This window comes from Schistocerca nitens, chromosome 5 (assembly GCF_023898315.1).
Source record: "Schistocerca nitens isolate TAMUIC-IGC-003100 chromosome 5, iqSchNite1.1, whole genome shotgun sequence".
NCBI classification, from domain to species: domain Eukaryota; kingdom Metazoa; phylum Arthropoda; class Insecta; order Orthoptera; family Acrididae; genus Schistocerca; species Schistocerca nitens.
Genome location: NC_064618.1, coordinates 801887187 through 801901050, shown reverse-complemented (window position 1 = coordinate 801901050; position 13864 = coordinate 801887187). Strand labels below are relative to the sequence as shown.

The 13864-nt window shown below is 44.9% G+C and overlaps 1 protein-coding gene across 1 annotated transcript in view; it reads right to left on the bottom strand.

The window, feature by feature from the left end:
* Nucleotides 1-11987, bottom strand: part of LOC126260728 (peptidoglycan recognition protein 1-like) — a 53707-nt gene extending 41720 nt beyond the window's left edge. The window contains exon 1 of the mRNA XM_049958066.1: nucleotides 11978-11987. Within this exon, the coding sequence (XP_049814023.1) occupies nucleotides 11978-11987 (10 nt within the window). The remainder of the gene's footprint in view (nucleotides 1-11977) is intronic.
* Nucleotides 11988-13864: the final 1877 nt, after the last annotated feature.

The window sequence follows — 13864 nt, the reverse complement described above, 5'->3', positions numbered from 1 at the left end:
CGGAGATCTGAATGGGGGACTATTTTACCCCCGGAATATTTTACCCAAGAGGACGCCATCATCATTTAACCACCCAGTAAGGCTGCACGCCCTCGGAAAAAATTACGGCTGTAGTTTCCCCTTGCTTTCAGCCGTTCGCAATACCAGCACAGCTAGGCCATTTTGGTTAGTGTTACAAGGCCAGATCAGTCAATCATCCAGACTGTTGCCCCTGCAACTACTGAAAAGGCTTTTTGTAGCCTATCACTGGCGTCGTTTCTTTTATAGGGCAGAGTTTACCTTCTGCTACGTAATACTGAGATAAACAGCTTTTAACACAGGTGGCTACAGTGAGTCACCCATATTTTTAGTTGGGTTTCTCCAGGCCTTTGTAAGCGATCTTCGACCATGTTCCTGTAGAAAGGCTTTCTGAAGGGTCGTCATTAAAAGCAGGGACAAGGGCTGCTTTTGCCGCCGGTGGTGTGCGCAGCGGCTCCGGCGACTCATTGTGTCCGCCAGATGCCCCACTGTGAAAGTTTCAGCCTACATGGGACGGACGTTGCCGTAGTTAATTCTTCTTCCCTCAGAACTGTGTCTCGTACTTAAGGTCTGGTAAATTACTTCCCTCCAGTTACTAGTGTGAGTGTTAGTGGTTTATATTCAAGAAATGCCAGCTTGTTTATTCGCTTTGTCTGTCAATAATACGTACATTTTCACGTAACTATGTCATGTGACATAACGAGTTCACCGGAATTGTTTCAAGAATTCAGTGTAAGGTGTGTTACTTGTATGACACCTTACACACTCTCGTTGCAGCAGCCTAATTCTCGGCTCTGCCTGCCGCAGTTGAGGAATGGCTGTTGCTTTCCTACTATTAAAGTAGTTGCTTCATGTATGCAAGCATATATGATAACGATGGTTGGATACACAACAGTGATTAGAGGAAGTTGACGTATCTTCTCTAGAGGAAAAATGCAAAGAGGCATATTTCATTCAACTGTTATGCGCATGGTTTGCATAAACGAACATTGAGACAGCTGTACTGTGATCGGTACAGTGAAGCTGTGACTCCATGAGAACCTCATAACTCGTACTGATATGTTTGAGGCGATGACTGACATTAATTTGGCCGTGCAATGTGGTTTTAATAGGTCTCAGACAAGACAACAGATGATATACAAACGGGAGAATACACATAGAAAGACACTTCACGATAGTATGCTGCAACAGGATCTCCATGGCAACCTTTTTGTTCCCTTTTAGATTAAATATAATTGCGCAGGTTACACTCTGAATCAGTGCCAAAGAAGTGACAGAATAAAATTTTATTAAACATCAACAGCGGCAATGTCTTGTACTGCAAACTCAGCGCATGCTATTTTACAGGGAAACTTACTTGATCATCTTTTGCAGATGAAATAAATACAGAAGAACTTACATCATGCCTTACAATCTTTATGTATGCGCAGTAGGTAGGCCTATAAAGTTTTCTTTTTGGTATAAAAAAGGATGTTGTTTGTGATGTTGGATGAATGCTGGTGAACAAAAGGATGTTATTTCTGATGTTAGATGGATGCTGGTACATTATGGTACAAAACTAAGAGCTAATAATGGACTACATACGCTTTTATAGATGACGAAAGTTGGAATAGCGTAATATCTTGTGGAACATACCCAGTTGGAAAGTAAACTTTTCTAAATGACCAATGAATCATCAGAACTCAGTTCCTCGATCACATGTGATAAATATCACGTTATCTCTGCAGAAAATCGTCTTTCGTTCCTGTCACCAAAACATCGTGAGCAGCAGCGAAAAATAAAGGTTCATTCGTACTGTTCTGTGATGAAATCAACAAAATCAAAACAGAGTAATGGAATGCACTCGAATTAAACCAAGTGATGCAGATAAAATTAGATTAGGAAATGAGACCTACAAGCACTGAATGAGTCTTGCTGTTTGGTCAGTAAAGTAACTGACGTCGGCTAAAGCAGAGAGGATATCAAATGCAAAGTGGCAATAATAAGCAAAGCATTTCTGAAAAAGAGAAATTTTTCAGTATGTATCATAAACTTAACAATTACATAATATTTTCTGGATGAGTATATCCTTGTATTTTGTATGACTATATTTCTGGGGCAGTTATGAGGGAAAGTGCTTTAATAACAAAGATTTCAAAAATTTCAAAAAGGCAAAAAGTGATACATCAGAATTCTTAAAAATACTTTGTGATAAATAATTGAAAAGCTTAGTTATCAAAAAGTGCTTGGGTCAATTTTGATCTTTGTAGTGACTAACTAGCAACCTCTTACATAAGCTACGTACAAGAATTTTATCATTCCTTTTACGAGATTTTAACTACTGCAACAAGTCAGAAGGGACTTTCAAAACTAATTAAAGGCATAAACAGCGGTTTAATCAAGTTAGAGTGACTAAATATTTATGATAAACATTGGGAGCTAATCGTTACGCTACACAACAGTTAAACAATATCACTAAAAGCCAGAATTGCGCTAATTCGACACTACAACCTCCCTTTCTCCCAAGGTCAGGGAAACGATCCTGCGGAGTTTAATCTGCTCAGTCTGGCGTAAAATCGACAATTAAATTTTTCCCCGAGCAAGGATAAAAACTCCGATACACACAATCAAGACTGTATGCTGAGAAGTGTATAACGAAAGAAGACAGCTTCTTAAGGTTTTAATACAGCATTTAACGGGGTGGGGTACCTCATTGTAGTCAGTCAGTGCTTTATATTCATTATGGACAGAACGAAATATTGTATATTTGAGCCGCAGCTGTTGCGATGAGACTAATTTCTCTTTAAATACTCTTAGGGAGTTTCAGACTATGAGGCCCAGTGATTGTAATTTTCTTTGGAAAATATATGGGGACATTCTTGAAAATTAATGCCTCTGAATCTTTTCTTGTATCTCAATATCGGGTGTGGTATTATTTAGTAGTTCACTGTTGACTAGCACTCCCCCTGTAACTCCTACTAAGTAGTAGTTTTAAATGTTTGTCGATGAACACGTGATTATGGGCTATCGTACTGTCTACTACCACCAGATGGTGTTGCTGCTTCCCATGGGCAGCGCATTGCAGCAGCTCTTGTGCCGGACTGTGAGTGCACTGGTGGACATCGATAAGGCAACAAGGAAACAGACATTCATGCGCAACGGTGGACAGTGTGGTTCCACTGTAGGGAAGATGTGACTGCCTCAGACATCCATAACAGGATAGTAGGGTAGGGAAACATTACCAAGTCGTAGGTCAATGTTTCGTTGGGTATCAGAATTCAGAGACTGCAGGGGCTGTGCTTCAAATGCAAAAGCACTGGATGTCCACCAGTCGCATGCAAATCAAACAACGCCCAGCGTGTCAGTTACCTGATATGGAGCCTAGGTGAATCACGTTTGATGAACTAGAGATGGCAACAAATCTATCACGGGAACCCTCCATATCATCATCTGCGTTGATCTGAAGATGAAGAAGGTGTGTGCACAGTAATTGCCCAATTCCCTCACCACTGTGCAGCAACAAAAGCGTGTGGAGATATGCTATATACTGCACATCCAGCTGAGTTCCTTGAGCATCTGGTCAGTGTGGACGAGTCACGGTTCCTCCCTGTTCGCCAGATCTGGCTGCTAGTGTCTATGCCCTTTTCGAAGTAGTAAAAGAAGTCATGTGGGGTAAGAAGTTCATCATCAATAACGAACTTCCTGCAGTTGTCTACTAGTGGCGCCAGGATACCCCCAAGGAATGGTTTGCTACACATAAACGGAAGATGCCAGAACGATGGCAAAAGTGTATGGATATTGATGGGGAGTACCTGCCACTTATGTATTCTTTTGTTCAGCAAATAGCTCCTGTGAACACGAAAGAAATTGTTGTGCCACTCATTTCTGAAAGCCCCAGGTACAAATGGTTCAAATGGCTCTGAGCACTATGGGACTTAACTTCTGAGGTCATCAGTCCCCTAGAACTTAGAACTACTTAAACCTAACTAACCTAAGGACATCACACACATCCATGCCTGAGGCAGGATTCGAACCTGCGACCATAGCAGTCGCGCGGTTCCAGACTGAAGCGCCTAGAACCGCTCGGCCACTCCGGCCGGCCCCAGGTACAAGTCATGCATATTACTCGGTCGACTTCCCCACTTCGATGATGCAAGTAGCAACCCTCTGTCGCTAGAGGGTCTGGATAGTAATGTGTACCATGGTGATGTGTAACGTACCTAGGTCGGTGCGTGAGAAACAGTGTGGTGTAATCGAATTACCAACAGCAGAAAACGTCAACACATGGAGCACCCACTCCTTCAGCACAACAATGACAGACCACACACGTGTGTTGGAACATGTGCAACAATCCAGTTTGTTGCCATACAGCCCCAATTTGGTCCCATCCAATTTTCATTTGTTTCCAAAACTTAAAGAACACCAACGTGGACTTCTCAATGATAGTAGTGTAGCAGTGCATGAAGAAGCGAGATTGTGGGTCCGTCAACAAAGGCGAACATTCTACAGCGACGATATTAACAAATTGGTCACTCGTTGGGACAAATGTGTTCGTCGTCAGGGTAACTATGTTGAAAAATATATATGAAATATGTATACATGAAGAATAAAGATGTAGAATGTTAACAATGAACTGTGGAGCCTCTCTGGATACCGACCCTTGCACTCTATTCTGATCTTTGGTCGTCAGTTGCGACACGAGCGCGAGGTGGCGCGCTCGAGCCTTATTCTGTATCGTTCATACAGGTTGACCTCGGTAGTGACGTCATTTTCGGTTCGTTAGCCGAAGTTGCCACCCTGTCATCGTCTGAGGCCTGTTACCGGTTGGTCTGCCCACCGACATTTCGACAGCTGTACCGAGAGGTGGTCAGGCTTCAGTATGGCCACTAGCTCGGTTTGGTGTGATTTGTTTACAGCTAGAATTTGTCATTTTAGAAATACTAGTTTCGAATTTAGTAATGATGTTTTACTGACGAATCACCAGGATGCGTCCAAGAGGAAAGTGAGTTTATAATAGACTGTTTTCCTTTGTTAGAAATATAGTTTGTATTGTTGTTACTGTGAATGAAAATGCCTCTGAGCACTATGCGACTTAACTTCTGAGGTCATCAGTCGCCTAGAACTTAGAACTAATTATACCTAACTAACCTAAAGATATCACACACATCCATGCCCGAGCCGGGATTCGAACCTGCGACCGTAGCGGTCGCCTGGTTCCAGACTGTAGAGCCTAGAACCGCACGGCCACTCCGGTCGGCTCCTGTGAATGATTGTAACATGAAAAAAAAAAAAAAGAAAATTTGGTCCATAGCCTCGCGAAACATCTGTTATGTTTATGTAATTAATAGATTAAACATCATTAAATTTCAAGACGTCAGCTCTGTTTACATATAGTGAATGAATGTTAGCTGAAATTAGTAGTGCATTTGCGCACTTTTTTCTTGCAGATGGTTTAGTTATTAATTATTTTGACGCTTTTACAACTTTTAAGTAATAATAAAAAGGAATTTTGTGAAGCCTGACAGTAGAAACCTTCCAAAATTTCATGCGTTTACGACTTACGTCCACGTCATTCTGCAACGAAGTCACCTTGTTGTCCTCTCCATTAAACTCGGCAGAAATAGAGCATACGCTGCGTATTGTTTGTCGTGGCCAAGCAGTAGTCTGCCTTCGTCGGCAGTGCGGTTGGGACGGGCCTGTTTACGTTCTCGCCGCGGTGCGCGCTTTCGAATTGTTTACGTGCTACAGCGGCTTTCGCGCGAGTGGTTCAAAATGGTTCAAATGGCTCTGAGCACTATGGGACTCAACTGCTGAGGTCATTAGTCCCCTAGAACTTAGAACTAGTTAAACCTAACTAACCTAAGGACATCACAAACATCCATGCCCGAGGCAGGATTCGAACCTGCGACCGTAGTGGTCTTGCGGTTCCAGACTGCAGCGCCTTTAACCGCACGGCTACTTCGGCCGGCTTCGCGCGAGTGTCTGTGGAAGTAAATGGCCAATTCATATCGGAAATCGACACTGAAATTCAGTTTCTCGAACGAATATGCACGTCCCAAAGGCCTTAAAATAGAAATATTTCTTCGAAGCGATATGAATATTCCTTGTACCAATCTTGTTGGTATCCCTCTCTCAACTGCGAGCATCTTGGTTTATGTGAAATTAGTAACTGATGCTCCCTGTGACGATTTTAGAGAAAACGAGAGACGGACTCAAGTTTCGACATTCGGACAGCAACATTGACCCAGTGACTGTGGGTCATGCGGATCTCGGCCTCAGGACGCTCCTCATATTCGAATTCCTGTTCGAAGTGCTGGCGGACGGTGTAGCCGTGGCCGCGCTTAGGCCCTATGGGACGACTTACGGCCACGTCGCGGAAAAGTGGGCACAATTTACCACCTACCCTGTATTGAATGCAGTACGACAGGTACACATTGAACTCAGAAAGCATGTTCTGTCCTACCTCTACGTCGGGGGATGCTGAGCGATCGTCGTAATATATGGCGGTCTGTGGCAAAGAGGGCTGTTGTAACCTGTTGTGAGCGCGACCGGAACGGTCGCGGGGTGACCGACAAAGCGCGGCGGGACCAAACGGGGAGCGGCCCGCACACAAACAAACGAACGGAAAGGACGGACACGAAACAATGACGGACGATGGAGAGAGACCTTACGGCGACAACACGCAAGACGCAACGGAGTGACAGAGACAACCAAACGATCCAAGACGCCCACGATTAGCGAGATCAAAGTACGATAAACACGCTGTCTTGTCGAGGCGATGTGTCGAGACTCACGCAACGATTAGACTCGCTGGCAGAGTTCTTTTTTTTTTTTTCTTTATTGAATTTCGATTCCCCCTCCGAAGGGGGCGTGCTGGCAGCAGCACAGTATGCCGCTCTTCAGCCTACAGACTTTGTTTTAAAAAGGTGAAGATAATATATAATAAAAAAACGCGATAAAATCGAAGACTTAAAGGGTAACATGGCGAAAAAAAATCGTGGAACTTAAAACATAGAACAAAGGGATGATGATGCTAATAAAAATACATACGAAGCAGACAGTTTCAAATGGTTCAAATGGCTCTGAGCGCTATGGGACTCAACTACTGAGGTCATTAGTCCCCTAGCTCTTAAAACCTAACTAACCTAAGGACATCACACACATCCATGCCTGAGGCAGGATTCGAACCTGCGACCGTAGCAGTCTCGCAGTTCCAGACTGCAGTGTCTAGAACCGCACGGCCACTTCGGCCGGCTAGCAGACAGGTAAAATAATAGACAGTTAAAAAAAAAAAAAACACGGTGGCTGTCTGGTTTCTGTTCGCAAAGGACATAAAATTCACACGCAGCGACAGCATGGTTTCTGTTCGAAACACGGGAAAAGATGAAACAACAGTGAACATTCACTGGAACACTGCGCTAAAATATGGCATTCCACAGCCGAGAGCATGTGGGGGGAAACTGGTCAGATGTGGGGCAGATAAAAAGGGGGGCAAGGTGAGGAAAAGCGAAGGGGGAGGGGGGAAAGAAGCCAATGGAGGATGAGGACCCATAAGAGGGGTGGGGGGTGCTGGACAGATGTGACAGTGAGTGGGAAGGGGTCAGGGGGGGAGAAGGGAGGTAGGGAGAGGTTAGGCAGGTAGAAACAGAGGATGGAAGGGGGGAGGAATGAGCTCAGGGAAAGAATGGAAGAAAGGAGGGGGGTGAGGATCAGAGTTGATAGGAGGGATAAATGGAGGGAGAGAGGGCACCATCCGGGAGGGGGAGTTGATGGAAGCCACCTTGGGAAAGGAGATGAAGGGTGCAGACATGCAGGGTAGGGGGGACACAACAGTGAAGACATGGCAGGCTGGCAGAGCGAGAGGCCGACTCTTAAATACTCTAATGGGGGCGCCGCTATTGGCTGCTGGAACAACGTGCTCCACTGTGGTGCCCTCACACTACTCGCAGGTCAGTACATGCACGCTGCCACAGCTTACGGCGCGATGATGCAGAGACCTCTAGTGGTCTTTGACGTCCATGACGTCTGGAGGGGATTTAGATTCCACGGCGCGCGGTAGCAGAAGGGCCACGGATTGTCCAGCTCCAACCAAGAGGTTTTATGTCTTCCAACACCCCATCATCTTTATCTCTCATGTATGTACCCGTGGTCTAGGGGTAGCGTCTTTGATTCATAATCAAAACGTCTTCGGTCCCGGATTCAATCCCTGCCACTGCCTAAATTTTGATAAATAATCAGCATTGGCGGCCGAAGACTTCCGGCATAAGAAGTCAGCCTCATTCTGCCAACGGCCTTGTCAAAGAGGGTGGAGGAGCGGATAGAGGTTCAGGGCACTCTCTTGTCCTAGGGGTGGGAAATTGCCCCTAAAGGTGGAAGAATCAGCAATGATCAACGACATGAGGATGCAGAAGGCAATGAAAACCACTGCATTAAAGACACGTAACGTGTATCCACAGGACATGTGGCCTGTAATTGAAGAAGTATCATGATGAACTCTCCATTGGCAAAAGATTCCGGAATAGTCCCCCATTCGGATCTTCGGGAGGGGACTGACAAGGGGGAGGTTACCATGAGAAAAAGATTGAATAATCAACAAAAGGATAACGTTCTACGAATTGGGGCCTGGAATGTCAGACGCTTGAACGTGGTAGGGAAACTAGAAAATCTGAAAAGGGAAATGCAAAGGCTCAATCTAGATATAGTAGGAGTCAGTGAAGTGATGTGGAAGGAAGACAAGGATTTCTGGTCAGATGAGTTTAGGGTAATATCAACAGCAGCAGAAAATGGTATAACAGGTGTAGGATTCGTTATGAATAGGAAGGTAGGGAACAGGGTGTGTTACTGTGAACAGTTCAGTGACCGGGTTGTTCTAATCAGAATCGACAGCAGACCAACACCGACAACGATAGTTCAGGTATACATGCCGACGTCGCAAGCTGAAGATGAACAGATAGAGAAAGTGTATGAGGATATTGAAAGGGTGATGCAGTATGTAGAGGGGGACGAAAATCTAATAGTCATGGGCGACTGGAGTGCAGTTGTAGGGGAAGGAGTAGAAGAAAAGGTTACAGGAGAATATGGGCTTGGGACAAGGAATGAAAGAGGAGAAAGACTAATTGAGTTCTGTAACAAGTTTCAGCTAGTAATAGCGAATACCCTGTTCAAGAATCACAAGAGGAGAGGGTATACTTGGAAAAGGCCGGGAGATACGGGAAGATTTCAATTACATCATGGTCAGACAGAGATTCCGAAATCAGATACTGGATTGTAAGGCGTACCCAGGAGCAGATATAGACTCAGATCACAATATAGTCGTGATGAAGAGTAGGCTGAAGTTCAAGACATTAGTCAGGAAGAATCAATACGCAAAGAAGTGGGATATGGAAGTACTAAGGAATGACGAGATATGTTTGAAGTTCTCTAACGCTATAGATACAGCAATAAGGAATAGCGCAGTAGGCAGTACAGTTGAAGAGGAATGCACATCTCTAAAAAGGGCCATCACAGAAGTTGGGAAGGAAAACATAGGTACAAAGAAGGTAGCTGCGAAGAAACCATGGGTAACAGAAGAAATACTTCAGTTGATTGATGAAAGGAGGAAGTACAAACATGTTCTGGGAAAACCAGGAATACAGAAATACAAGTCGCTGAGGAATGAAATAAATAGGAAGTGCAGGGATGCTAAGACGAAATGGCTGCAGGAAAAATGTGAAGACATCGAAAAAGATATGATTGTCGGAAGGACAGACTCAGCATACAGGAAAGTCAAAACAACCTTTGGTGACATTAAAGGCAACGGTGGTAACATTAAGAGTGCAACGGGAATTCCACTGCTAAATGCAGAGGAGAGAGCAGATAGGTGGAAAGAATACATTGAAAGCCTCTATGAGGGTGAAGGTTTGTCTGATGGGATAGAAGAAGAAACAGGGGTCGATTTAAAAGAGATAGGGGATCCAGTATTAGAATCGGAATTTAAAAGAGCTTTGGAGGACTTACGGTCAAATAAGGCAGAAGGGATAGATAACATTCCATCAGAATTTCTAAAATCATTGGCGGAAGTGGCAACAAAACGACTATTCACGTTGGTGTGTAGAATATATGACATATATGACATACCATCTGACTTTCGGAAAAGCATCATCCACACAATTCCGAAGACTGCAAGAGCTAACAAGTGTGAGAATTATCGCACAATCATCTTAACAGCTCATGCATCGAAGCTGCTTACAAGAATAATATACAGAAGAATGGAAAAGAAAATTGAGAATGCGCAAGGTGACGATCAGTTTGGCTTTAGGAAAAGTAAAGGGACGAGAGAGGCAATTCTGACGTTACGGCTAATAATGGAAGCAAGGCTAAAGAAAAATCAAGATACTTTCATAGGATTTGTCGACCTGGAAAAAGCGTTTGACAACATAAAATGGTGCAAGCTGTTCGAGATTCTGAAAAAAGTAGGGGTAAGCTATAGGGAGAGACGGATAGTATACAATATGTACAACAACCAAGAGGGAATAATAAGAGTGGACGATCAAGAACGAAGTGCTCGTATTAAGAAGGGTGTAAGACAAGGCTGTAGCCTTTCGCCCCTACTCTTCAATCTGTACATCGAGGAAGCAATGATGGAAATAAAAGAAAGGTTCAGGAGTGGAATTAAAATACAAGGTGAAAGGATGTCAATGATACGATTCGCTGATGACATTGCTATCTTGAGTGAAAGTGAAGAAGAATTAAATGATCTGCTGAACGGAATGAACAGTCTAATGAGTACACAGTATGGTTTGAGAGTAAATCTGAGTTGGCGAAGGTAATGAGAAGTAGAAGAAATGAGAACTGCGAGAAACTTAACATCAGGATTGATGGTCACGAAGTCAATGAAGTTAAGGAATTCTGCTACCTAGGCAGTAAAATAACCAATGACGGACGGAGCAAGGAGGGCATCAAAAGCAGACTCGCTATGGCAAAAAAAAGGCATTTCTGGCCAAGAGAAGTCTACTAATATCAAATACCGGCCTTAATTTGAGGAAGAAATTTCTGAGGATGTACGTCTGGAGTACAGCATTGTATGGTATTGAAACATGGACTGTGGGAAAACCGGAACAGAAGAGAATCGAAGCATTTGAGATGTGGTGCTATAGACGAATGTTGAAAATTAGGTGGACTGATAAGGTAAGGAATGAGGAGGTTCTACACAAAATCGGAGAGGAAAGGAATATGTGGAAAACACTGATAAGGAGAAGGGACAGGATGATAGGACATCTGCTAAGGCATGAGGGAATGACTTCCATGGCACTAGAGGGAGCTGTAGAGGGCAAAAACTGTAGAGGAAGACAGAGACTGGAATACGTTAAGCAAATAATTGAGGACGTAGGTTGCAAGTGCTACTCTGAGATGAAGAGGTTAGCACAGGAAAGGAATTCGTGGCGGGCCGCATCAAACCAGTCAGTAGACTGATGACCAAAAAAAAAATGTAGCGGCGCTCCGGATGGGTCGCAGTCAGATGCATGGGCCCGACCACCTGCACGATCTTCCGCAACCGACGATGTCCAGACGGAACGACGAGGGGCAGATGAAGTCTAACACGGTCCCCCATCACGCCTAGCCGTCTCTAAAAGGATGAGGAAACCCACGGTGGTTTGGAAGTTGATGCGATGGTTGTACCGACGGCCGCCGTTGTAACTGGACGTCGAGACTCAATCCCGCCATCAGACACAGAGACGCAATCTGGGAAACAGCGGCTCCCAAAGAGTCATAAGAAGCGAAACATGACCTTCACAAGTGCGTCCACGACACGGTCGCGAGATGAACTTCCGATGGCCCTCCACAGCAGTGTCCTCCCACTGGGTTGGCCGTCGATCCGATCTTGTCGAACGTGCAGCCGCTGATTGCCGACCAACGCGACGAACGACGCCCTGTGCCATGTGAAGTGTCCCAGCAGCCACCACGTTTCTTTGAGGAGGACTCTGAAAACCGCACCACTCACCTGATATCATTGATCAATGATATTGTTCTCGAATGTTTGGCCGAGAATACATAGGCGACTGTTGTCCCGGCGGCACAGGAACGTTAGAACGTGTTGTGGGGTGAAGGGAAGCACTGCGTAGTTGATTTGTCTCTGTGGCTACACCTCCTCCCCCTCTTAGGAAAGTCCCATTGCCTTCAGACCATATGCAAGCTTACCAGGTAGCCTCCATCAGTCTCAACATGATCGGCACACGTATCAAACTTCAACTGCTGCGCGATATGCTGAGGGCGGCGGACATGGATGTTGGTCTATTGCAGGAAGTTCGACTGGAGACGTTCCCAGGGGTTTACCGCTTTCGTCACTGCCGCTGCTATGGGAGGCAGTGGAACGGCTGCTGTTGTGCGAGAAGGAATGAAGGTACCTGAACTGTGAATTTACTTTCAAAACCTTTTCTTAAAAATTTATTTTATTTACTAGCGATTCATCAAGAACATTAACACATTTAATCAACCTATGTGAGCGTGGAAGTCGTTGCCAGTGGGTAACTGGTGAAAACAAATCAAATTTCTTTCAACAAATGGAAAATTTAAAAAAAAGAGGCAGAAATAACAAATTTTTGACTGTATGAGCTTTCGGGCTGAGACGCTTGCCACTCCCATTTGACACGGGCGTAGTCACGTCCGTTCACAACAACCTCCGAAAGACTACATTGGTACAAATCTGCAACACACCAGATTACTTTAAACTAAAATATTTTAACAACTCACACAAGCACATAAGCTATGCACCCCGTAGGAGGGATGGAAATGGCACAAAACACTAACATTAAAAGATTAACTTGCCACCGAAAGTGCAACATGATTTTTAAAAAAATTCCTACTGTAGAATGGTGGCAACTTTATATAGTAAAATGACCATTTAAATAAAAACTCATGAAATGCAGTCTTACGTAAAATATACAAGGTTGGCCAAACATGCTCTACATTACACATATACCGCCTCTCAAGGTGATAGGCAAAATAAAAACATATTTAAGGAATTCGGCCGTTACACTTGAAGCAATAAATTCGTTAACACCGAATCTGACAAACATGACACAGGCAGCTATTAACGTACGGCAGACCGACAGACAGACAGACAGGCAGACACTAACTGCCTAACAAATGTGGACGTGAGACAGACGAGCAAGCTGGGGACGAGAGACTGACCAAGAAAACAAGTAGAATTTAACAAGTAGATGAAACAACATATCACCAATCACTTAACTTATAGCCGGCCGGAGTGGCCGAGCGGTTCTAGGCGCTACAGTCTGGAACCGCGCGACCGCTATGGTCGCAGGTTCGAATCCTGCCTCGGGCATGGATGTGTGTGCTGTCCTTAGGTTAGTTAGGTTTAAGTAGATCTAAGTTCTAGGGGATTGATGACCTTAGAAGTTAAGTCCCATAGTGCTCAGAGCCATTGAACCATCTGAACTTAACTTCGATTTCTGGCGTACACCCCGCGCAGCACCCCCAAAGCGCTCTCTAGAACCGTCCGCTGCCAGCTGCTTCAACGGACGCAGGATGGCGCTCCGATCTCCCGTCTCATGGCGTCGCAGTTCGCTCCGGCCAGACCGATGTCGTGGGTTGACTCCTGTTGCTCTCGTGTCGGCCGCGAAGCCACTACCCCTCGCTATACGGCCCGGTCCACTGGACCCACGTGGTGACCTCATATGCGCCGACGCTCAAGGCAGACAAGTCATCTTGTGTCTCAGTGCGCGACCGACCAACTGAATGATGCAACCGGCCTTAAAGGTCAATCCGAACGACAGACGTACTGGCACTCCAGACGACAGACAGACACTAACTGCCGCACAAATGCGAACGAGAGACAGACCAGCAACTGGTGACGCATGACTGACCCAGA